The following is a 27906-nucleotide window of genomic DNA, read 5'->3' on the forward strand; positions in this document are numbered from 1 at the left end:
TGTGGGTTGTTTGCAATCAGGAATACACGTGACACTTTCCAGGACTCAATTACTTCAATATACTTACCCTCTTTCACTAACTAACTCCAGGAATACGGAATACCACGTAAGTAATCATCATAAATTATTGTAAAGGAATGAAACGACTTCTGCAGAACCACAAGCAACCACAGCCATATGGGAAATAAATTCATTTTATGTAATAGGTAATAATATGATAAGCACTACCCACTCATCCATTTTAAGTTAGTGCCAGTTAATTATAAATTCGTGGTAGTGGATATAACGACCGCCTCCTTGGTAGTGAGGTTTGCGCTTGTGCTTAGTACGGAACCTCGGTTCGATTCTCGATGGTGGCTAAAAAAAAATCACGGTTTGGCAGGCGCAGGATACAGAACACAGACGTAAAATTAACTTACTGAAAAAAGATCTTAATTAATATATGGGGTGAAAATCTGGAACAAAAACTCTAATCCATTCTTGCTATCATAATATTATTTTTTGTGTTTTCTCTATCGACCTTATATCACACTTAGGTAGTTAACTGAAATTTTACGAACAAAAAGTTACGTTTAAAAATCTAAATTTTTAATTGGTCATCAACTTTGGCTTTTGTGCCTACATGTTTCAACTACCTGTATTACTTGATAATATTATGTGGTTTCAACCAAGAATTTCAAACTTTTCGGAAGTTGCGTCCAATTTCATCAACGCACAAAATTCAAACTCTTAAATTTACGCCATCTATGATTTGAATCTGAGTATACTGAGAATACTTGAGTCACCAGGAAAGAAGTCCTACGGAAAAGATAGGAACTAAATTTGACAGGTCAGCCATATTGTGGAAAAAGCTCACGAGTTGCCCCCTTATCACTATGATTTAAACCAAAAATATGGGCTCTGATTAAACGTAGAATTTGATTGAGATACGTCATAAACAAATATTGAGTAGGTAATCGGTAAGCAGTTGACCTCAGACTTAAAAAAAAAATATAAGTTTGGGGTTTAGGGCCAGGCGAGCAAACAAAAAATAAATTCATTTTTCAATATTATAATTCCCTCGATAACATCACCACTGTTCGAATCGGTGTAGGAACATCGTAGGGAAATCGGTAGTTATGTCAAAGAATCAAAAAGTTTGACGACACCCGCAACCCGCATAATATTATGTCCAGCTGCCAGCGCTGTTCGTGGCCACGATAATATTATTCCACAATATTATCGTGCTATAATTATTATAATTAATGTTGTCTTTCATTTCAATACTCTTAAAATAAAGATAAAAATTAACATTACAAATAATAAAATAATATTTTTGATAACTCTTCGATATTTATTTTATTTCCCCAACTCTGGGCTTTTCAATGATATTGGCAACATTATTCTTGGTGCTGTCAGCGCCGGGTATACGAGACTCCTTTCATGGCGAGCTCTCTAGAATATTCGGAACACGTTCGGAAGGTTTTCAAAACACTGATATTGATTTTGAATGTTATTTTGAACTTGAACCATAAATGTTGTTTTTTTTTGTTTGTTTATTAATGGAAAGAAGATAGGTTTATCGATAGGACGTATCGTGGGTTTATCATTTTATTTGCCACTTTCAAATATTATTTAACTTATAATATATATTTAACTTAGATACGTACGAGGCTACAGAGCCACATACCGAGCTTACTATCGAGTGATGACCAAGGTTATTCTATCGGCCAAAAAATATATCTGTCGTGGTCATATCGTAGATTTGATCATTTCATGATATGAGTGGCTATTTCACGAAATGGTCGCATATCGTGAAATGGCCAACATAGTTTGATCAGATCGTTAAATCGTCAACGTCGATCGATTTGGTCATCCACATTTGGCCAGATCGTATAAAATATAAAGAGTCCATAAAATATTAAAAAATTTCAGAATAACTATATTCTAAAAACTTGTTTAATGTCATTTAAGTTAGTGCCGCGGCAGCGGCCGGCGAATGCCAGAAGAGAATCGTTTTTGCAATAGAAAACAGGTTAGGTTAGGTTAGACTTTGATAAACAACGCACGAGCCGAGCGAGCAAAGCGAGCGTGCCGCGGCAGCGGCCGGCGAGTGCCAGAAGCGGATCGCTTTTTAAAAAACAAACAATTATAATAATATAGTAGTAGTTTCTTATATTATCTTATTTAAGTCGCATTTTTTATTAAATACATATAAGATATCCACATTTTCCATAGTACTCGTACCTCTTCGTCGTAAATTTTTGGCTATGACTTTCTTCATAATATTGTTATTAAACGAATTATGAAGTTTTTAACTGCGAATAATTCAATTTTCGCCAGCGGCCGCCATCTTATCACATAAACACAGAGCTTGCAGCGCCTCTACCAACGATTAATGTAACTATTTTACGATATGATCAAATAATTTTGATCATTTCATGAAAAAACCGTGCGTTAATTGGCCATATCGTGAAACGATTTCTTATCATTGATCTGCCCAAACCACATCATGATGTGGCCAAACTAAATTGGCCATTTCACGATATGCGACCATTTCGTGAAATGGCCACTCATATCATGAAATGATCAAATCTACGATATGACCACGACATATCCATCAACATTTCAACGTCGTGTCGAGCCCGATCGAGGACCCGTCTGAGCCACGACCAGACATGAATAACTTCATACAAAAAGTATACAATAATCCATACTAATATTATACATATATCCGAAAGTAACTCTGTCTGTCTGTTACCAATCACGCCTAAACTACTAAACCAATGTTCATGAAATTTGGTATGGAGATATTTTGATACCCGAGAAAGGACATACTTAGGCTACTTTTTATCCCGGGAAAAAGACGCAATCCCGGAAATCCCACGGGAAGGTGAACTATGCGGGTTTTTCTTTGACTGCGCGGGCGAAGCCGCGGGCGGATACCTAGTAATTAATAATTTTCAGATCGAGTCTCGGACGGGGAGCGACTCGGTTTATCGTACATCATCCATACATTACCTTAGACTTTAGAGCAATGTTCTAAGTTAATTACTGCTTTTTTTACTTCTGTGTGACTGTGCAGATTCGGGCCACCATAGGGGCCAACCAGAGGGCCAACCAAGTGAACCACAGGGGCCAACCTTGGGCCAACGCTAAAGAAATATGCCGCTAGCTATAACAGAGTAAAAATCATAGTATAAAACGTTTTATTACAAATGGTAACATTAAATGACATTGACAGTTTTGAGCCTATCAATAATTTCAATGGACAATGGAAAAGAAAAAGGAAAAGGGAAAATATGAAAAATGTTCTTTCTCTATAGTTTTTGTTTGTTTATTTTTGTCCATAAATGAATATTGTTCGAATTAAAATAATCTTGATTTGTATTCTCATGGGGAATCTACCGAGAGAATAATGTGAAAGAAACGATAAAACAATGCAACCCCTTATATCACCAGTGGGTAAGTCTATGATTAAGTTATTGATTTTTTACTACCTCGCCGTATTCTGCTCTAACTTTGATGGAAAATTTACCACAATTTTTATCTTTATTCTCGACTCTCTCTAAACATTGTGTTTATTAAAAAATACCAATTAATTAAGTATTACGCTCATAATGAATCATCGATATTTACACGAATTGCTGAATTCTATTGTTTGATATATTACGTTGTTCTTTCTTTTGTAAGCTTATTAAATAAATAATAAGAAACGACAAAGCCTTTTGATTGATTAGTTATAATTATAATAGGAACTGCATGATTTAAATAAGATTTAAATTTTAAAAAAAGCTAGCCGCCCTGAGATAAAAACTTAAAAAAAGAATTAGCTGAATTGGTCGAGCCATTATTGATTTTTACCCTTAGCAACACAAAAAATTTATTGCATGGATTACTACAAATACATTAGACTGTAATAATTTTAAAGGTATATAGACATATATTTTTCTATAACATCATATTATAAGGCTGGTTGCAGAGCTTGACCCACCATCAGTGTGTACGTCAGTCGTGTTTGTCATATGTATGGAAATTCATAAAACCGTTCATAACTAGACCGACCATACGCATGTGTATTGCCATACGTATTAGTGTCATAGTCATGCACATTGTTGATGCGTATTGTCAGGACCGATGGTACACACTGATGGTCGGTGAAGCTCTGCAACCGGCCTTATGCTTAAAGTGAAGCTTAGCTATAATTCTAAATGAGTTTGTTTCACCTAATTTACTAAACAACTCATAATATTAATTACTTATTTGCCCTTGTCACATTCCATCTTTTACTACACCCTTAAAGTACAATACAAAACAAAATCCTATACACACATACAGAAGAGGTAAAAAAGAAAGGAAAAAAGTATGTACTTACACAAATGTATAGTATTCTCTTTTAACTTTAAACTAATATCAGTCAGGTTCTCTTTAATAAACTCATTTTATGAATCACCACTTTGTAATCACAGTAGTAATTGATAAGTAGTTGTAGTGCTTACATGTATAACTAAATGACTAATCAAACAAATGTGTTCAATGGTTTTGACTTGTAAACATGCCAGACATATAAACAGATAAATAGCGCTTACATTTATAATGTTAGTAGGCATTTAAGACAGACAAATTGTTTTTTCAATAGCAGTTCTTATAATTAATAATCTTGTTTAAAATTTTAATAACTCAGCCCCCGGAATCACAGACACAATAGATTTCTATTGTGTCGTGGCCAGATCGGGCTGCTCGGGGCTCAATGGGTTAAAGCACTGATTTGATGATCAATCATTTCTCCCATAAGTAAATGATAAGGTATTTAATAATCAGAAATGTGATACTTACTTACTCCTGCTGTAACTTGATACAACTCCTGTGTTGGTTTACAAATTACAAACATTATTGTTTTATCAACAAATGTCAGTTGAGAACAGTATCAGGTACTGTCAAGATCATGTACGTTCAATTAGTTAATTGAATAAATAAAACATTATTGTGGCAGAATGGAATACAGATACACAGGTATATCATTTTATGTACCCCTTTATTACTATAGTCCATATATATAGGCATTTTTTTGTGTTTAAATTGTGATCTAAAATTTGTATTATATTATTGATATTTCTATTGCATAGACTTGCTTTTTTACTATAGTGATTGTGTGAGGTATGTGGTAATTATGATAACATTTAATCGTTTATATTGTTTATTGATACTTTGTTATGTCTGACTATTTGGATATACAAAACAAAAAAGAAAACTTGTTTATTGTACTTTATAGTAATATTTTTTTTTTCAAAAAGTTACATCTCTGATATTAAGTAGACATACATAACATTTAAAACTAACAGAATTGAAACTTGTTAATGTTTAAATTGAGACTTGAGAGTAATAATTTTATTTACTAATTATGAGGAAAAAGTTCCATTGTGATTATTATTTATCTAATGGTTTAATAAACAATAGAGTGTTCATTCTAACCTTAGACATGCAATGACTCACAGAAATTTTTGTTAAAATTCATTTATTTTTGAATAAATACTTGTACACCAATATATGATATACAATATATTGTTAGACCAAAATACTTTTACACCAATTTTATTTACGAATTTGTGTGCCTAGAAACAATGATAATCTTGCTCATAATAATAAAAACAACAATTGAATAAATTTCAACCTTTAACCTTCCTACTTTAGCACAAAAACAGATTTTATTTATATTGTTAGTTCACGGGTAAATAACCAAACAGTGTAAATGATAAACATAAAAATACTTTAATTAAAACATAATAAACCACACAAAATAATTATAGACATTTGTATGATGTTTGAACATAAAATGTTGCTTACTTTTGATACTATAACAGTAGACCATTAAAAACTAAACCATTAAAATGATATGAAATTAATACCTACGTAATATACCAGATGTTAGTTTACAGATAATAAATTTATTTAATGGATTTAATATATTGTATTTGATAAGTAGTAACGGATATTATTTCACAATTACATACTTTTTATTTTAACAAGTTCATTGCAAATGGTTTTTTATGCGCTCATAGAATGATTGAAATTCAAATGAATTATATTTGCGGTAATGTTTGATATTTTTATTTGTGACGGTGTTTTATATGAATAATTTACAAATGTGTTATATTATTAATATTTAATGTAGGTTTATCAACTTCAATATACCTGAGAATGCTAACTAAAGTGAAAGTGGGTGTTATAATTGAAAATCTGAGTGATAAACTGTTGTATTTTTAATTAGGTGATTTTGAGCATAACAATTGTGTTGTTTTACTTTAAAATTTAGAGTTTCTAAAAGTTCTAACTGCATTAATTAATAGTAATTAGTAAACATTGCTGTTTATGGGAAATACTTTATCCTCGACTCAAAGTTCAATATTATGTTTCATGCAAAGAAGCATATGATATATGATGAATAAACATAGAAGTGCACTCATAATTATTATAATCAAGAAGTTCTCTTATAATACCCAATGTTCGAGGCAAATCTATTGTCATAATCCACCATATTCTAACATACCAACTTGCCAATATGCTGCATATCATTTTATTGTGTATGGGGAAGCGCTTGAACACAATCTTGCTGATATTTTAAGCTAAGATGTGGTCTAAGATGGTACCCACTTCCTTTAGATAGACTATATCTGTATTTCCACTGATCAAACATCAATATTTGTGAACATGAATAGCTTCTTATACACTAAACTTAAAATTATTTTCCAGACCATGAGACACGCAGGAGCTCGTTCCAACGTGATGAAGAATCGCAGGCCAGGCCATCTGAAGACACTCCACTCATCAACAGATTTCCTGACAACCACAGGATAAGGCAGAGGAACCTAGTCACTATAATAACTGTTGGCTTCCTGCTATCTATTTTGTTAGCAGGCATCGTAATTGGCATTTACTTATTGATTCTTCAGAACAACTCAGGTATGTTTCTTTTGGTGATAGTTTTCACTAGCTTTGCCTAGTAGTTTAGCCCGCTTTGCTGAACTCCTATTGGTCTTAGCGAAATGATATATCGCTTATAGCCTTCTTCGATAAATAGCTATCTACCACTGTAAGAAATTTATAAATCAGATCTGTAGTTCCTGAGATTAGCAAATTCAACCAAGAAGTTTGTAGGATTAATTCCAATGAACTGATGTATAGTTTTTATCACAATGCATATATATTACATAATTATGGCTTATGCCACAGCATTCTATTGTTATGAAAAGATAACAACACATTCCAAAACGAATTATGATTAAATAAATAAATAAAAAAACACATTATTGTACACACAAAACAAAACAAAATCAAACAAAAATAATACACAAACAATGGAGTGGTACAAATAGGTGGCCTAATCGCTAAGAAGCGACATCTTCCAGGCAACATTTGGATATAGGAAAAGTTTGAAGAAAAATAAACAATTGGAAGAAGGAGCATAGCGAAGCATTATAAAAGGTAGGACTTACAATAAAATCAACAGAATTTATAGTGTTTCTTTCAAGTACTTCTCATAACAACAGCTTAAAAATAAATGTAATTTACAATTATATTTAAATCAGGTCACACAGAAGAAGATGTTTTTTCAAAGTTGGTTAAGTATTTTAAAATATAGAAACCGTATATGTCACAAGAAGTTGTCCTATATCTTGTATAACAGTTTGAATTGAACATTTTTTTATAAAATTATAATAAATGAATAATTCAAAACGAGAACGAAATTCTAATGTTAGGCATAATAATGCTTAAAACTATTTTTATGATGTCCTTACTGTAATTACATATCTATGCAATGTGATATGTAATGATGGCTTGTCATTTACTGAGTCTTGTCTTATTGCTATTTATACATGTGGCATTTTGAAATAAAATATTTTATAATATATTATGTACATTGTACATTGTATAATTTTAATAGTTTGTTATATTATTCAAAGACTTGGAATTTTAAACTATATTATCATTGAATATACTGTAAGACTATATTATTGGTATTAAAAACCATACTCTACATTAATGTGCTTAAGCTGAAGCTGATTGCTTGAATGAGTATCTCTCAGGAACTACTAATATGACTTTTTTGTGCTGGGTAGGTAGTCAATACGGCAACAATCTGGCTCTAGTTATTTCGGCATCATGCTATAATAAATAAATATTTTAAGAGAAGAAGCACCTAACTGGGTAGGCTAGTTAATGATAACACTGGTCAACAATGATTTTGTTGCCCCGGATATGAAAGTGGTTTCGAATAATTTAATGCATATTATATATAAAACTATTAATGGTTTTGGTAGATTGGCTCTAGTTTTTTTTTAATCTTAATTTTCTTATTAGACTCTAAAACGCAGCACGAAATAGAAGGTATATTTGTTTAACATCATTTATTTACTACAAAGTTTTACTTATTGTTTTGTTTTAGTAACTTATTAATTCAAAAGGATATAAAAATAGAGAAAAATAATTAAAACTTATGAAAAAGTACAAGGAAATAGATTTTATAAGCTTCTCTTCTTAGTTAATTTTGGGACAATAGTTTTGTTATGGACCATCAGTAATCTGCCATCATGTGACGATCCCATATACCCTGATAACTTTATTCCATAATTTTTACTTCTTTTTCGATGCGTCCTTCCTGTTCCTCACAGAAATTTCGCAGATTTACTGGGCATCTATCCAGGAGACTGTGGGCAAAGTGTAGCTTTGTGCTCGTATTTGCTCATAAAATAATGAAGTTTTTTAACAACTGTTGTGCTTTATAATTTGGTGTTTTAAATTTACCTTAAATTAACCAATACTATATCTCTCCATAATTTACATTCAGCATCAGTTATAAAATTTTGTTAAATTTTCATCTTTTATCAATTTTCAACACGCCCGTCCTGTAGGGCCGTCGGGTATTCATCTTATACTTCTAGATTCCCTCAAAGGTCTAAATTCTTATATTAATTAATAATTCCTAATTAATTCCCTTTATCTAATTCTATTAATAAAAACATCAAGGGAATTTCGTATACCTATCCACTTTGCTGACCAAGTGCTACTGGGTTTCTTCAACTCAATACAAACCGAAAATTGTTGTTTATAAAAATGATTTTTTTACAGAAACCATTTATTATTCTGATATTCTACAGTCAGATTTATAGAATAGGGTTATGTCTGAGCAAATAAATGTGCAGAAAACGTAATTCACCAAAAAAATAAACACTTGTTAGTAACCCATATTCTTAAGGGCCGTAAGTAAATTTAATATATGAAAATCCATATTAAAAACAAAAATAGAGCCAATTAAATAATTTTAATGATTACATTCGCAAACTGAGTACTTGAAATATATAAATCTGTAGAAATATCCAGGGCAACAAAAAAAAAATTGTTTTTTTGTTGAGCTGTGTAATAAATGATTTATTGTTTAAAATAATAGCTCCATTTTGAACTAATACTTTACCGTGGCACATGTACAAAACAACTTTAATTCTCTAAGAAACCTGAGTTCCTTAATTAAGCTGTTATTAATGCCCACGTATTTTTTCTTTCATAAATTTGCATTAAATAAATTAAAATCTGCATAAACATTAATAAGTAATACGTAAATTAGTTTGTTAACACTGCTTTATAATAATAATAATAATTTTAAAACCAGTATGAGAAAAACACATTTAAAATTTGACATTTAATTGCAATGACCCGGTAATTTAAATGTTAATAAAAAATACTGGTTATTTGAATTATTTGTTTTACATTAAGGGGCTGACAACACCAAATAGAAGTTATTTGAGCAGTTTTTTAAGAAAAGATATTTATTCTAGCCCATCAAAATTATATTTCGAAGACCGTGGACGGACTCGATACATAATTGGACGAAATCGGCTCGATTCTATGTCTTTATTATTTTGACGTACGGGTCTGCAATTTAAAACACGAAGTCAACATATTCATACCTGAAAATCTAACGAGTCTCGCATAATTATGACCCACACTTTTCCTTAAATCACATATTTTCTTATTATTTTCTTCTACGACCTGGCCCCGCCAAGTAACAGTGATATTGCGCTCTCGTTTGCGCACACTGTCTAATCTAATTGTATGGGAGTAAAGGAGAGCGCAATCACTATTGAATTTGCTCTTAATAGCCCCTTAAAATCCGGTTTTTAGAATTGTAACTGTTACATATTTTGAAATGATTTTTTTTCAAAAACAATAAATGAAATTACAACATAATTTAAAGCTAAGTCTGCTAAAGTGTTTCTTTATTTGAACATGGAAATCTCAAGAACTACTGTAGGTACTGTGTAGGGACCGATTTCAAAAGTGTTCAACTGTTATGCTTTTTAATTGTTAAGGCCGTGTACGCGGTCCGTGCGCTGTTTGGCTCAAATATGTGATTTTTCAAACCAGATTGTCCATCAACCACTTATCTTACAAACATATGAATTACTAATAATGTTAGGAAATTTTATTGTCTATGTAGTTAGTTAAGAGTTTTTTTCAATTAATACAGTATTTGTGAATACCATCAAGATAACTGAGCTGATGATTACTTGATTTCACTTTTAGTGTCAATTTCGAAGCTAAAAATATCTGAAATTGCTGACAGATCTAACACACAATTTTTTTAACTAACTGCAAAAATCCTTATTAAAATAGTTAGTTAAAAGATTTTTTTATTTTGGACTCCTAACTTACGAAATTAAAATCCACAACAATGTGAATTTTTTTAGAAATTATAGTCGACAAAATGATTATTTTCACCAAGATATTTGACTTAATTGAATATAATTTATACATATTGCAATAAAAGAATGTCTTACTTATAAGATAAAATTTAAAAAATCAACTAAGGTACCTCTATTATTTTTCTACAATTTTTTTAAAAGTACTATAAAACACTGCGCGCGACCCGATTCAAATCAGTCGGCAGCGAGCCTTTCCAGAGAGAGGACATGTTGCTCGGCGCTCTCCTGTGGACCTATGCTGTTCATAGTAAAAGGATAGCGCAAGCCGCGATCTATCGTAATAGATCGCGGAGATTATGACTTGCGTTAAATTGAATAAGCGCTCTTAAGCACCCGGGTGAAGCCAGTACGGACCGCCTATTTATCATAACATAATTCAGAAGCAAAGGATCTCTATGGTCGTGGTTTCTTAAAAAAATCATAAAAAATATATTATATTATGTATTACAGAGAACATCCTACCACCGATCGACGATACGCTCCAAGTTTTAGAAGTTCCACAATTCGGGGAATCACTCAGCTTACAAGAGTTAACAGAGGCTACGCGTGTGTTAGTCACGCACACATACACGCGGCAATGTGACGTCACAGCTGAATGTTTGCAGTTGATCAACGAGATACAGGTATCGTGTTACGGATGTTTGTGTAGAATGTGCGGTTATGGTATTGTTGAATTGGTATTCCTACATTGTATAAAACAGTCGCTTTCCGCCGTCTGTATGCTTAGGTCTTTAAAGTTTGTTCAACAGATTTTGATTGATTTTTTTAATGATAGAGTGATTTAAGAGAAAGGTTTTAGTATAATTTTTCAAGTTTTAGACAGACGGGCAAAGCCACGGGCGGAAAGCTAGTGACAGATAAGTTGGAAGATTTAAAACGTCTTGGGAACATTTTACATAAGTAAAATTTACTTCATATCCTATATTTATCATAAATTATAGTCCACAACGTTGGCAAAAACAATACAAATTATAAACAGAAAAATCCTATATACATAATTTTGCAAGTGTCTACCATAAGCATTGATTACGTTTTGCTTAAAATATCTTACCAACGCGAACCTCTACTAAATAATAATTGACTAGTCCTTATTAATTATTATAAAGTAGTTACCTAAAAAACTACAGGTGCGGCAAATCTTAATAATAATAATCAAAGGTGATATGATTAAATGATTTATTTTCTGGATTCAACTTATGTGCAGAGAAATATAAATATGAAACTACCTACTCGCTGACCTACTCATAATCATGTTCCATGCCATATAAAAGAACATAGTTTAGTTTTTCATATTTGTGTCGTCGTCGTGGAAATATGGACAGTATGCAGATTAATCAAAAATAATTTTGAAAATTTTCCAAATCTTGGAATTAAAACCCAAGGTCTTGGGGTCTCTGCACAATGTTAATATATTTGCATATATAATATAATAACAAAATAAACTACATTTTGACTTTATCAATATTTTGACAATAAATAAATGTTCTTTTATAATGTGTTATGTGCGTCATTAATTTCGGTATGATAAATCTTCCGGGGTTTTATCGATTAGGTAAAAACTAACAACTTAAATTGGATTTACTTGGTCCATTACAACCCGGAAAATATTCTGCAAAACACTTATTATGTTAGCATTCAAATGAATTTCAAATTATTTTGTCTTATCTTTTAAATAAGTACAAAATTAATTATCTCTTTGTCTAGGCTTTACAATTTGACTCTCTTTAATTTGTAGTTTAATTATAAAAATATATAAAGCAACTTCTAACTGTAAGTGCTGATTTACACAGGGTCAGTAACTGACTACAAATTCGAGGCAAATCAGTGCTGACCCGAAAAAAAACCCTGTGTAAACAGATTTGAAGTCAATACAGAGGCTTGAAGTCTATGTAAACAGTTAAAGTCAGTCGCGACGCCGAATTTCGGCGCCGTGACTGACTAGTCTACTGACCCTGTGTAAATCAGCATTAAAGGGAAAATGAGGTGGACCTCTCTTTGGCAAAAATGGGAACTGGCTGAATTTTTTTTCATACAGCTCTGGTTTGCAGTAACCCAAAAAAGCAAATATATACCTACTAAAATTGAACAACTGTCCATTAAAATCATTATAAAAAATATTTCATGGATTAAATACATTTTTTGAAACGAAATAACTTTTTCCTACAAAACAATAGCCGTGAAACCGTGGTATTAACTAGTCGTGTTATTTACTATAATTTTAGTTATACATTTTTAAAGACCAAACCAATTTTTAAGACCAATTCGGCCATCCGTGATCCGTGATGATTATATTATTAACTCAGCCCCCGGAATCACAGACACAATAGAAAATCTATTGTGTCGTGGACCGATCGGGCCGCTTGGGGCTCAATGGGTTATTATAGTTTAATATTTTTCTTTCAGATGGCGAATAACAAGGAAATGGCTTACAACTTTTTGGTTTCATCAAACGGTTCGTTATTCCAAGGCCTTGGCTGGAAACAATATATGGATAATCCTCCGTCTACACTTATTGTAGCTTTTATTGGTACGTTTTTATAATTTACACATAATATATATAAAAAATGAGTATTTGTTGGTGAAAATAGTAATTATGGTTAAACTCAAAATTGAATATACAAATAGATGTCGATTAAATTTAGCGAAATTGGATTAAAGCAAATAAATTATTTTAATATTGTTATTAGTTTTCACAACTCCATGACCTTTTTTGGAGTCTAGGTTTTTTTTTATAGTGGACGGTATCTAGATTTTTTGGTAAAACGGCCACCAGTAAAATATATTGAAATAATACATAGCATATTATGTTCGAATGCCGCTTCGTGATCAATGTATTTCTATTTTATAAAGCATTCTATGTTATAAAACTAAATATCAAAATCTTTTTAGGTAATTTCACTGACGTCAGCCCGCCGCAGCCGCAAATCAACGCATTCAATGACTTCCTTGCCAAATCTGTGAGACTACACTTTTTATCTTCCAACTACACTCTAATCGGTAGAAATACCAAAAATATTCCAACGAAGCTGTTTGACAGTTTGTCTATCAACACAGTAGAATAAACGTATTGAATATGAGCCCTTTACACAATGGGCAGCGTTGGGCGGGTAGAGGCAATCACGATAGTGTGATAAGGCCTAAATGTCTATGATCGGCATTGTAGATGTTTATTTATAATCGCCGTAATGGTGGCAAACATCGACGAGCGTGTTGGGCCATCGCTGCAATGCCAATGAGTAGAGGACCCTTAAGTGTATTTGTAGAAGAATTATTCCTTTCTAAGTGGTTTAGACTTGATATAAATGTTATAGTAAGGCATTAGAACTTTGTATGTAAATTTTTGGATAACAATATTTATCGTCTCTTTGATGTTATTAGTCGTTTTCGATGTGCGTAAAAGATAGATAAGAAGTGAAACGGTATTTATACCTAACGCCATTTTTAAATTTATATTACATAGTTTAGATTGTATCTCGAAGGAATAGCCTTTATATTAGATACAAGCTGAATTATTCAGTTAACTTTAACGTGGAGCCCCAACCCTGCTCCATCCGTATGAACTCCAGCAATTACCTATAGGTACACGAGTCCTCCTAGACATGTTTTCGCCACGCTTAATTTACAAATTACTACTCACTATTCGCATGCAATATCTACAATTACAACTATAATGTGGTTCACAGATTATATTTACAAACAGCATTAGTATGTAGTAAATCTTAAAGTAGTTTTATCATTAGGAGAATTAATTCGCGTTGTTTTGCGCGATGCATTCGCGATTTCGCCAGCATTAACATTACATTTTTGCAGTTATAGGAGAATGGGTCTCCAGCCTCCTCACTCATCATAGTATAGCTTATTGTCATTGTGATGATGATCTTGTTGTGAGAATGAGATGACTTATTGGCAAACACAATATTGTAAAATCGAGTTCAGAAACGCCGATGTCTTGGGTGTCAATTAAAAGGGACATATGAGCCAATTCTTCTAAAATATAATTTTGGAGAAACGACCTCGAGATTTGCAATACACTAATTCATACTTATTCTACTGGCTAAAGAATTCTACTCTACGAAAGAAGTTACTGCTCAGGTCAATAGTACCTTTCTCCTGTAGGTGTTGTGACCACTTAATGAACCTGAGCAATAATTTCTTTATGAATAATTTCATGAACTTTTCTTTTAATCGGACTTTGGATATTTAGGATTGAAAATTCACGTGTTTGTTTACTTTGTTGTTAATGCTGCCAGGCTGTTGAAGAAATTTGGCGTTTATAGACTTCGTGGGCTCACAGTATTTCTATCACTTGTACAATTTGATATTCTTTGGTTAGAAGTATCATGAGATTTATAGTTTGTCTAATTTGAGAAATATCAAGCGACCAGTTCATGAAATTAGTTTGGCAGCTCCGCCCCGCTAGCCAACGTGGTCTTCAACCATATCTGCAAGTCCCCCGGATCACTCTTATACTGTTATACATAAAAAGTATATAAGATTGATCATTAGCACAGATGCATGAATGGAAAGAAGAAAAAACATCCTTGTAATTTACAAAATTCTTTACTGAGAGAAAACTACACAATAATAAAATAACTAACCAAGCGCTTAGGCAAAAGTAATTCATATTCAAGTCATATTAAAGTATCTGTGCACATTCTTATAAATAAATACAAGGGCAACTATAAAATTGAATAAATTGTTTGTACTATATAATTATAAATTGTATAAATATAACATATCATAAATGTTATAGTAAAGCATTAGAACTTTGTATGTAAATTTTTGGATAACAATATTTATCGTCTCTTTGATGTTATTAGTCGTTTTCGATGTGCGTAAAAGATAGATAAGAAGTGAAACGGTATTTATACCTAACGCCATTTTTAAATTTATATTACATAGTTTAGATTGTATCTCGAAGGAATAGCCTTTATATTAGATACAAGCTGAATTATTCAGTTAACTTTAACGTGGAGCCCCAACCCTGCTCCATCCGTATGAACTCCAGCAATTACCTATAGGTACACGAGTCCTCCTAGACATGTTTTCGCCACGCTTAATTTACAAATTACTACTCACTATTCGCATGCAATATCTACAATTACAACTATAATGTGGTTCACAGATTATATTTACAAACAGCATTAGTATGTAGTAAATCTTAAAGTAGTTTTTCATTAGGAGAATTAATTCGCATTGTTTTGCGCGATGCATTCGCGATTTCGCCAGCATTAACATTACATTTTTGCAGTTATAGGAGAATGGGTCTCCAGCCTCCTCACTCATCATAGAATAGCTTATTGTCATTGTGATGATGATCTTGTTGTGAGAATGAGATGACTTATTGGCAAACAAAATATTTTAAAATAGAGTTCAGAAACGCCGATGTCTTGGGTGTCAATTAAAAGGGACATATGAGCCAATTCTTCTAATAATTTTGGAGAAACGACCTCGAGACTTGCAAAACACTAATATATACTTATTCTACTGGCTAAAGAATTCTACTCTACGAAAGAAGTTACTGCTCAGGTCAATAGTAGCTTTCTCCTGTAGGTGTTGTGACCACTTAATGAACCTGAGCAATAATTTCTTTATGAATAATTTCATGAACTTTTCTTTTAATCGAACTTTGGGTATTTAGGATTGAAAATTCACGTGTTTGTTTACTTTGTTGTTAATGCTGCCGGGCTGTTGAAGAAATTTGACGTTTATAGACTTCGTGGGCTCGCAGTATTTCTATCACTTGTACAATTTGATATTCTTTGGTTAGAAGTATCATGAGATTTATAGTTTGTCTAATTTGTGAAATATCAAGCGACCAGTTCATGAAATTAGTTTGGCAGCTCCGCCCCGCTAGCCAACGTGGTCTTCAACCATATCTGCAAGTCCCCCGGATCACTCTTATACCGTTATACATAAAAAGTATATAAGATTGATCATTAGCACAGATGCATGAATGGAAAGAAGAAAAAACATCCTTGTAATCTACACAATTCTTTACTGAGAGAAAACTACACAATAATAAAATAACTAACCAAGCGCTTAGGCAAAAGCAATTCATATTCAAGTCATATTAAAGTATCTGTGCGCATTCTTATAAATAAATACAAGGGCAACTATAAAATTGAATAAATTGTTTGTACTATATAATAATAAATTGTATAATAAATCATAAATGTTATAGTAAGGCATTAGAACTTTGTATGTAAATTTTTGGATGACAATATTTATCGTCTCGTTGATGTTATTAGTCGTTTTCAATGTGCGTAAAAGATAGATAAGAAGTGAAACGGTATTTATACCAAACGCCATTTTTAAATTTATATTACGTAGTTTAGAGTGTATCTCGAGGGAATAGCCTTTATATTACATACAAGCTGAGTTATTCAGTTAACTTTAACGTGGAGCCCCAACCCCGCTCCATCGGTATGAACTCCAGCAATTACCTATAGGTACATGAGTCCTCCTAGACAAGTTTTCGCCACACTTTATTTACAAATTACTACTCACTATTCGCATGCAATATCTACAATTACAACTATAATGTGGTTCACAGATTATATTTACAAACAGCATTAGTATGTAGTAAATCTTAAAGTAGTTTTTCATTAGGAGAATTAATTCGCGTTGTTTTGCGCGATGCATTCGCGATTTCGCCAGCATTAACATTACATTTTTGCAGTTATAGGAGAATGGGTCTCCAGCCTCCTCACTCATCATAGTATAGCTTATTGTCATTGTGATGATGATCTTGTTGTGAGAATGAGATGACTTATTGGCAAACACAATATTGTAAAATCGAGTTCAGAAACGCCGATGTCTTGGGTGTCAATTAAAAGGGACATATGAGCCAATTCTTCTTATAATTTTGGAGAAACGACCTCGAGATTTGCAATACACTAATACATACTTATTCTACTGGCTAAAGAATTCTACTCTACGAAAGAAGTTACTGCTCAGGTCAATAGTACCTTTCTCCTGTAGGTGTTGTGACCACTTAATGAACCTGAGCAATAATTTCTTTATGAATAATTTCATGAAATTTTCTTTTAATCGGACTTTGGATATTTAGGATTGAAAATTCACGTGTTTGTTTTCTTTGTTGTTAATGCTGTCAGGCTGTTGAAGAAATTTGACGTTTATAGACTTCGTGGGCTCGCAGTATTTCTATCACTTGTACAATTTGATATTCTTTGGTTAGAAGTATCATGAGATTTATAGTTTGTCTAATTTGTGAAATATCAAGCGACCAGTTCATGAAATTAGTTTGGCAGCTCCGCCCCGCTAGCCAACGTGGTCTTCAACCATATCTGCAAGTCCCCCGGATCACTCTTATACCGTTATCGTTATACATAAAAAGTATATAAGATTGATCATTAGCACAGATGCATGAATGGAAAGAAGAAAAAACATCCTTGTAATCTACACAATTCTTTACTGAGAGAAAACTACACAATAATAAAATAACTAACCAAGCGCTTAGGCAAAAGCAATTCATATTCAAGTCATATTAAAGTATCTGTGCGTATTCTTATAAATAAATACAAGGGCAACTATAAAATTGAATAAATTGTTTGTACTATATAATAATAAATTGTATAATACTACTTAATAACGCTTATTATAAACAAGCTTCCGCCCGCGACTCCGTCGGTCTTCGCGTGGTGTATATCTCCATTTTGAGTAACTCTGACAATGGCATCTTATAAAAAAAAAATCAAATATTTGGGTTTGGTATCGACCCAGTAACACCCTTTGCTATTTATTTTTTCAATATTTTCAATGTACAGAATTAACCCTTCTACAGATTTATTATACATATGTATAGATTCTCAAAATTGATATTAATATTTCAAGTAAAAATTTCGAATATTTACCCGTAGGTACTGTGTAATCTTTTACAAATTATAAATGTGACATTTTAATGTATTAGAATTAGAATGTAATCATTATAATTAAAAATAAACGTTATTATTTATTAGACTACAATTAGATTGTAGATTTGAGGTAGAAACAAGGTTCGAGTAGATTATGGACAGAAATCCATAGAGTAGTTTATAGTGAATAAAAAATTTGAAGATTATATTTCATACAATTGACTAGCGTTTCTAACGTAAAGCTTTTAATGTGTGCATTTTTATATATAATTTATTAAATACATAAAAAAATATAATATGTTACCTACTTGTACAATGTACATACTATTTTATAGTCAATATCAAGGAATTGTTAAAATGTGATAACATTTATAGCGTATTTAAATTATAAATAACCAAATTAGATTTAAGCAATTTTCTATTACAACATTATCCAAAAACTTAGATATTAATATTTTGTTATTGTTATTAATTAATTATTCTTGATTATTGTTAATAAACTTTTATTGTTTAGTTATTGTATTTCATATTTTAGTTAGCATATTAAAATATATAATTATAGAGTCGATGTGATAATCTTTACCTTTCCCCACCAAAAGGCCACGTGACGTAAGAATAAAAAATGCAGGAAAAATTACAGTTCCCTCAATTTAACAGAAAATTGTTGATTTCTCTTTTTTTTCTTTTTCTTTTTCTTTCATTAGTGTCTTACAAATTTTCCTTAGAAATGTTCGATTAGTTTTTCAATAATAATATTATAAGTAAAGAAGTGTAGATGGCTTACCACACACAACATTGGATCATTGAAACAGCATACTAACGCACACACGATTTGACGTCAAAGTATGATGGAATTTTGAGCAAAAAAGAGACAACTGATGTAAATTATGACTTATTAGCCACTCCCAGATCTTTTTACTCATATTATGGGGTTTTTCGTTTTTTTTTTTTGGTTTTTCGAGATTTTATACCTACATTCCATGACGTCAGAACTTGTGACTATCGCGTCGCCTTTTGGTGTAACTTCATTAAAATATATCTGAGTTAGTTTCAGTTAAATGCCAATAAATTGCAATATATATATTATATATATTGCAATTTATTGGCATTTACATTTTGATTCTGAGTTTACTATGTGTAATAGAGAAAACACGCCGATGAATTCGGTTGTTCAATTTTCATTCCTATGCCAATTATGTTTTATACTGAAATGAGGGCATAATATTATGTTTTGTTATTTGAATCAAACGTGATCAGTAATGATGGGGCATGATCGTCAAAAAAAACATAACGTATTATTCTCTATCTCTAATATACAGGCCGTCCCACTGTTGTCTGTTGGTATACTAAGCTCAAAGGAGGTTATAGTTTTGCATACGCTGAGTAAAAAATACTTATAAAATTCTAGATGCAGTTTTTTTTTTCAAATAGATGAATTCTTAAAACTCTATGTGCACACCTCTAACAAGCAACCCGCCCAGCTTCGCTAAAAGCATGTGAGTTATCGTTTAAGATTATAGTTTTCATAGACAAAATGCTCACATTAGCGAAGCGGTATATTATGCCGGCTGCGCGAAGCCAAAGAAGAAAACATGGATTTTCAGGAAACATTAAGCAAAAATTTTTCGATGTAATTTTGTTGTTTAAGTATTGTTTACGTGATCACTGTATGCAAAAGTACAAGTCCCGTCGCGCTTAGTATTCCAATAGTGGTACACCCTGTAGAATAATGCGTTATTATTTTTTTATTTATTCACAAATATTTTATTGAATCTATGTGATATTTGTGAATAAATATTATACTCTAGTATTTGATAAGATGACCAGAATTTGTACAGTATATATTTTAAGTGTTTTCGAATATCTCTAGAATTAATTATTGTATATTTGAATCTTGAAACGAGACCATCAGATGTCGTAATTAGTTATTAACTTCAAAATGTTTAGTGTATGAGTAGGAAGCCCGTGTCCCAGCAGTGGGAACATAATATATAGGGCTAAAATATATAAATTTAATCTTAAGTATTATATCCCCATTCCATTAATCGGGCAAAAACATTGCATATAGCAAGTAGGTGATTAGATATAACCAAGTGAGTCGCAAGGGACTGGAAAATGTAGGTTTTTCCTGAATTACCTTAGTTTTGATTTTCTGAGTAGATAATAGAGAATACTTTACCAAGTAGTTATAACCAGGCTCGCTGTAAATAGCTTGAAACATTATAGATTGGATTATTATTATTATATATTATTTGAGTCGCAAGGGACTGGAACATATTATAGGTACTTTCTAAGTTACCTTAGTTTTGATTATCTGCGTAGATTGTAGTTGTACATAGGTAATACGAGGGCAGTCCCAAAAGTAGCCGATCTAACCAAGAAAAAACAAAAAATATGGAATAAATTATATTTATTTCTCTACATAGCTTCCTTGTAGTCCTTTACACTTTTCCCAGCGGTGCTCTATATCTTCAATGCCGCGTCTGTTGTAGGAACCGTCGAGGTCTTCAAAATAGGCATTAACCGTAGACTCAACATCTTCATTGCTTGAAAATCTTTTCCCAACGAGCCATTTTTTTAAGTTTGGGAACATAAAATAATCAGATGGGGCCAAATCTGATGAATAAGGTGCATGAGGTAGCAATTCAAACTTTAATTCTTCGATTTTAGCAATCGCAATGCCGGAGGTGTGGACTGGCGCGATGTCCCGATGAAACAAAACTTTTTTCTTTGATAGATGAGGCCGTTTTATCTTTATTTCTTCACTTAGACGTTGCAACAAGTTTGCGTATTACTCGTTGTTGATGGTTTTTCTTCTTGGTAGATAATCTATGAAGATTATCCCACGAGCGTCCCAGAAAACCGATGCTATGACTCTTCCTGCCGATGGAACCGTTTTTGCCTTCTTTGGGGCCGATTCTCCCCTTGCAGTCCATTGCTGTGACTGTTCTTTCATCTCCGGTGTGAAATAATGAACCCACGTTTCATCCATGGTAATAAATCGACGCAAAAACTCTGCACTATTGCTTCGAAATTTTACCAAACACTCGACTGAAACATCCTCACGACGCTGTTTTTGCTCTAGTGTGAGTAATCGCGGCACCCACCTTGCGCACAGCTTCCTCATGTCCAAGTTTTCAGTTAAGATACGATGTACTGCACTTTTTGAAATGCCTACCATATTTAGTCGAAGATCATCCAATACAATTTTGTGGATTTTTTTACCATTTCTGGTGAAGTCACCTCATTTGGTCGCCCACTGCGAGGTTCATCTTGGCAGTTCGTTCGGCCACGTTTGAACTCGGCCACCCAATATTTTACCATTGTAAACGAAGGAGAAGACTCCCCCAATGTAGAATCTAGCTCTTCTTTTATGTTAGTTGGGCTGAGGCCTTTCAAATGAAAGTATTGAATGACGTATCGTAGACCAATTTTTTCCATATTAGAAAATTCTCTGACAGCGTTCACTTTCGAGGACTACAAAACTAATGACAAATGACCTAGCGTGTTCGAATTCCAAATTTAAAATCTGCATGGATCAGACTTTTTAAAAAGAGTATTTAATCGAATAAAACTGCCAGTACGTAAGGCAGGTCGGGTAATTTTGGGACCGCCTACGTAGTTTATCAAGTACATAATATAATCGAGTCGCAAAGGACTGGAAAATGTAGGTTCTTCCTTAGTTACCTTAGGTTTGATTATCTGCGTAGATTGTAATTTGTAGTTATACATAGGTAATAGTTTATCAAGTATAGATATAATCGAGTCGCAAAGGACTGGAAAATGTAGGTACTTCCTTAGTTTCCTTCTTTTTGATTTTCTGCGTATAATGTAATGTATACATAGATAATTCTTTATCAAGTAGATATAATCGAGTCTTGCCGAGTTTTGCCGGCCTTTGAGGGACGCGTAGGCTCTTTTTTTGAAGGCATCCATATCGTAGGTAGATGGAAACACCGAAGCAGGCAAGCTGTTCCACAATTTTGTTGTTCGGGGCAGAAAATGCCGTGAAAAACGCACACTTGTTGATAGCCACTCATCCAGGTGGTGTGGATGGTACTTGAGCTTGTGTCGTGCAGTGCGATTGTGGAATTTGGCAGCCGGTATTAAGCCAAAAAGTTCCTCGGAACACTCCCCATTGTACAGGCGGTAGAATACGCACAGAGATGCAACGTCCCGCCGCAGTGCCAATGGATCGAGCCGATCGGTTAGCTCGGGTTTGCCGACGATTCGAGTGGCTCGACGTTGCAGGCGGTCAAGCGGAAGTAGTTGGTATTGGGGTGCTCCAGCCCAAAGGTGAGAACAGTATTCCATATGGGGCCGAACTTGTGCCTTATAGAGTTGCAGGCGGTGAGCTGGCGTGAAATACTGTCTCGCTCTATTAAGCACCCCAAGTTACCTTCTTTTTGATTTTCTACGTAGAATGTAATGTATACATAGGTATATATTCCCTTTATCAAGTAGACATAACTAGGCTCGCTGTAAATTGCTTGAAACATCATAATTATTATATAACATAAATCATATAATAATGAATGATTATATAATAATAATAATAGACGGGCATTTCTCCGCAACTCGACGTCAAGTGCCTATTTTGCGTGAGAGAGGGAGGTGGGGGAAACCAGCTAAAACTGAAACCACCCGAGCTCCTCCATGAAGCCAAGCAGCTTGTGAGGGCTGCCAAAGGCTTCGGGGAGGGACCCAGGAGACCCCAGGTATCTTGCCCTGTACTCCGCAACCCCCTTACATTCCATGATGACGTGGGCTGCCGTTTCCTCGGTTGCCATGCATGTCTGTGATCCCTAGATTAAAGAGATGTTTGTTAAAGGGGCCGTGCCCTGTGAGGGTCCCTGTTATTACACGTAGTTGCACTCTACGTAGGTTGAGAAGCCGACGTGCAAGTCTCGAGTCAATGTCCGGTAGGGCTTCTCTGGCTTGCTTCTCTGCTTGACCATTCCGCTCTCTGAGCAGTACTAGTGAGCTGGGTAATCATCATCCGGGTCCAGCTAGCAGGTAGCGGTATAATGGGAAAAGGTCCCAAGACCGGTGTTTCAGATGCCCTTCTGGCTAGTATATCAGCAGCATCGTTTCCACGTGAGCTACTGTGTCCTTTTATCCATTGTAATACTAGGGAATTTGCCAGGTCACATACCTTAGTTAGGGCTAAGTGACACTCAAGAGTCAACCCTGAAGTGATTTCATGGCTTTTGATTGCCATGAGTGCTGCTTTGCTATCCGATTCGAAACAAACTATTCGATTCGGATCCTAATCGAATAGTTTGTTACATTTCTTTTAATTATGGCCGAAGCTGCAAGTAGAAGTTCTAGGCATTCAGCCTGAAAGACTGTATTATGGGGTCCCAAGGGGTGCGAGATGTTAATGTTTAGGTCCTCAGAGAAGACCCCAGCACCCGTACCATTTCCAGTCTTGGACCTTAGAAGATTAGAAGGTCTTCAACGTGTTCTGACGTGTATTCACGTAGCTGTATCTTATATTTCTTGTCAATAATGAATGATTTAAACAGCAAGGGATTGCGATTCTCGTACAGCGTGTATTCTGTGACAGCGTACCGCCTCAGAAGAGACGCGAGGCTTTGGGCCAACAATATCCAAGGGGATGGGGCTCTCCGCAAAAAGACAGGGGTACTGAGGGCCACTAGGAGCTGTAAAATATTTGCAGATGCAAAACAGGTCAGAGGAGAAAATATAATGAGCGGCCAGTTTGAAGCGCTGAAGGAACGACTACCTACAACAAGGCGCGTGAGGCCGCCGCTAGCGATTAGCCAAATGCTAACCGAGGACTTCTTCTTCCGCTACCAAAGGTCGTTAAAAAGGCGCCTGCGAAGACTGCCATGTCAGCGCAATCTTGAAAGCAGGTCATTATAGGCAACAGAAATCGAGGCCAGATGCAGGCTGCCCAGCCATTAACATCATCTTTTTTATTTATTTTTCTTATTTATCTATAGTATGCACATAACCACAGAAACCTCCCCACATACTTCTCAAAGTGGTCTTTGGCTGGAGCCGTATAAAGAGGCTGGGTTGTTTTTACGGGCAAACAATTTTATCTGAGTTAGCGCCCTACGCTTCAATCGGTCCGCTACCGGGGCCAGGAATCTGGAAATCTCGAACGCTACAAGCACGATGGAACTGTCACTTTCGCTGGAACGCTACGCAATAATTTTTAAGGTAGAACTAGGCGGGTGCCCCGTGGACCAAATTATGGTTTCTTAATTCTTAATTAAATTTAAACTATCATATACAGGGTGGAATTTAATCAGTGAACATCCTGTCGGCAGGTCAATGTACCCGACATACTGAGTAACTTTCATTATGGGACCTACACGGAAATCGCGAAAAAAAAACATACCTACAACAAATGAAGTGTAATGGTCTACTCATGGGCCCAAGGGGCTCGACTACAGCATGGGTGAGCTGCTCAATAGCCGCTTTTTTTTCACTAGCGCTTTCATAAGTAGTTCTTAGTTAGTATTATAATAATAGTAGTTGGCCTATAATATCAAAAGGGAAAATATAGAACAAGATTATCAACTTTCTAAGACATAATAAATTATGCTCACTTATTTCTTAAATGCGTTTACGGAAATACATTATGCATTCAGAGTATGAATTTTGGTTGCATTTTATCCATTTAAACTCACGCACAATCTTATATCTATAAACACAACCACACACACAAACACACACACTAACACACAAACACACACACACACACACAAACATTTACACACGTTATAATGCTGGCATTATGTCTAAGGAGTGGAAAGCGTCGATCGACTATAGCACAGCTCTAGTACCTAGTTTAGTCGATCGTCGTGTCTTTTTATTGTGTAATTATTTATAATGTGTGTATAAATAAACGTTTTTTCATTTCATTTTCATTTTCATTTCAAGTTTATTATGCTTTGACCATGAATGTAATGTTAATGTTAACAGAATTATGTAAATGTAAATAAGATTAGTTCTTAAATTGTGACTAAGATTTAGATAAGTTTGCGCGTATGTCGCATTTAGATTAATTGTATATTTGAAAAAGTCTCCAGCACTGAAGTGATATTGTACATAAATTAGTAGATAGTCATTTTTATTGTAATTCCGCGTATAGATTATAAGACTCTGTGGTTAATAAATGTTATTTAAATGGAAGGCTGCTTTTACTTCAGTTTCCTTATTATATAAGATAATGCTTTACAATTTTTATGTGAAAGGGAAAATTAAGGATTCAAAAACCTCAATGTTTGAGAACTTTTAAGTGAACTTACATAGTGCTGAACCTTATGTACACTGATGTTGATCTACTTCAATTACACTCAACCTTCACTCTAATAATAGTAATTAGTTAGAAATAAATAATATTTCATTTGCTTGCAATAATGAGGAGAGGACATTACAAAGTTTAACTAGCTGACTTTGACAGGAGGCCACTCGTTGGTGTGTGGTGTTTTAATTCATCCTGCCTTACTGCCTGCCTCAACATCTCTAACCTTTCATGAGTTGTATCTAATCTATCTTTTTTCTAGTATATGTATACTATTATCATAAAGAGATAAGCATTGTGACGTTGTAGGGAGTAATATCTGGATCTACTGAACCGATTTTAAAAATGATATTAGCAGTATCTGTGAGGGTCAGGCTATATTTTATTTTGTTTCTATCCCGGGTTAGCACTACGAAGCCGAAACTATTTGGATATAAAGGCACACCACAGGCATTCCCAGTCCAATCCTTTGTCCCTCATCAAGCCTTTATCTGTCCTATACTTATTTGTCGGATATCTATTTGCAGTTTGCACACCTGCAGACGCATGAGGCCTCTGCAAGCGTTCATGGGCAGAGCATTTGACATCGAGCGACCCACCTACTCCTTTGCTGTAGTAGTCATACTATGACTACAGATAAACAAATATTTTTTACTATAACATAAAAAAACCTTACTTCTCGCTCACACATTGCGTGCGAAACTTTGTGCGTCACAGTTCTGTTAAAAATATGGGTACCTAGGTATAATTTTTTGCAATGTTATTACAATGTTGCGATCGGAATTTCCTCACAGCCGCATCATCCGACCGTGTTCCAATTAATTACAATTAATTAAAATGTTTCGTATCCATAATTATACCTAACGCATTGTCGTAAACATGTCTAAACTTATTATGTATACATTGTTTCATAATATTCGCTATTTGCCATATATAGGTACAAGCACAGTATTACAATGGTACAAGGGCATCTTATTTCATTGATTGAGTTCGTGATTATTTGTAGATTTGAAAATTTGTACTTACTAGTAAGTAAGTGAAGTCCCGTGTCCCCGTAGTGGGGTAAGGGGCAGATGCATTATGCATACATCTGTTTCACTGATCGATTTTCTTTAGGGACAAGTAGGTAATCAGCCTTCTGTGTCCTACCAGACCGAGACATTTTTTTTTTTTTCTTCGTCTCCACCGGGAATCGAACCCAGGACCCCTCGGTTCTACGCTCACGCGTCAACCACTGTACCAAGGAGGCGGTCGAACTTGAACGTTGTACTTACTAGTACCTATAGGCTAAATGTGGCATAAAAGTATGGTTTCATTGTATTTTTTTAAATAAAAAAAAGTACTTTAGCAATTGAACTATTAGTTAGTTGCATTTTTGACATTAAAAATAGCATTGGGGCAAACAAAGAAACTTACTATAAATTGTTTTTAACTTTGTCTGTTCCTGTCCAATAACATCTTCTATCCGAATTCCGAAACCATACAATAAATTATAAACTGACAGTCTATATTATTTATTTACGATCGAAGAGCACTCTCGGATAACGGTCTTGACACCGAATGTTTTGGTAAAACATGTAAGTATAATATTGTATTCCTAGTTAGAAAGTTTTATCGTTTGACCATGAACGTAGGATTCAGATGTTATCGCTCTTAGCGGATTATAACATTATGTAATGTTTGGTAAAGCACGCAATATGGCATATGTGTTAATAGATCATATACCTACGCCGCAATAGTTATTATGTTATGGTTATTAAAATTGATCTTTTCGAATGATGATTTTGGCAATAGGCACTTGTCATCTTATTAGTGGTTGAAGGTCGTTACTTGCTTAATAAATCGATATTTACAATTATCTAATGATACATTACTAAATACTAGTTACGTTTTCCCCGAGGCTTCGCCGGTCGCCCTCGTGGTCTAGGTGGCCCTAGATGGTATCGTAGGGTTCCGTACCCAAAGGTTGAGACGGGACCCTATAACTGAGGCTTCGCTATCCTTCTGGCTG

At 34.0% G+C, this 27906-nt stretch overlaps 1 protein-coding gene across 2 annotated transcripts; it reads left to right on the forward strand.

Moving 5' to 3' along the window:
- Nucleotides 1-3237: 3237 nt before the first annotated feature.
- Nucleotides 3238-26883, forward strand: LOC123704955 (peptidoglycan-recognition protein SA-like). Of its 2 annotated transcripts, XM_045653464.1 has the most exons (6): nt 3238-3444; nt 6730-6939; nt 11187-11359; nt 13140-13263; nt 13626-13693; nt 26423-26883. In XM_045653464.1, the coding sequence occupies exons 1-6, from the start codon at nt 3420-3422 to the stop codon at nt 26477-26479; spliced, it is 657 nt and encodes a 218-aa protein (XP_045509420.1). In that variant the 5' UTR covers nt 3238-3419; the 3' UTR covers nt 26480-26883. The 2 variants fall into 2 exon arrangements, with proteins under 2 accessions (XP_045509420.1, XP_045509419.1); XM_045653463.1 differs by lacking the exon at nt 26423-26883 and having other exon boundaries at nt 13626-18355.
- Nucleotides 26884-27906: the final 1023 nt, after the last annotated feature.

Source organism: Colias croceus, chromosome Z, assembly GCF_905220415.1.
Source record: "Colias croceus chromosome Z, ilColCroc2.1".
NCBI classification, from domain to species: Eukaryota; Metazoa; Arthropoda; class Insecta; order Lepidoptera; family Pieridae; genus Colias; species Colias croceus.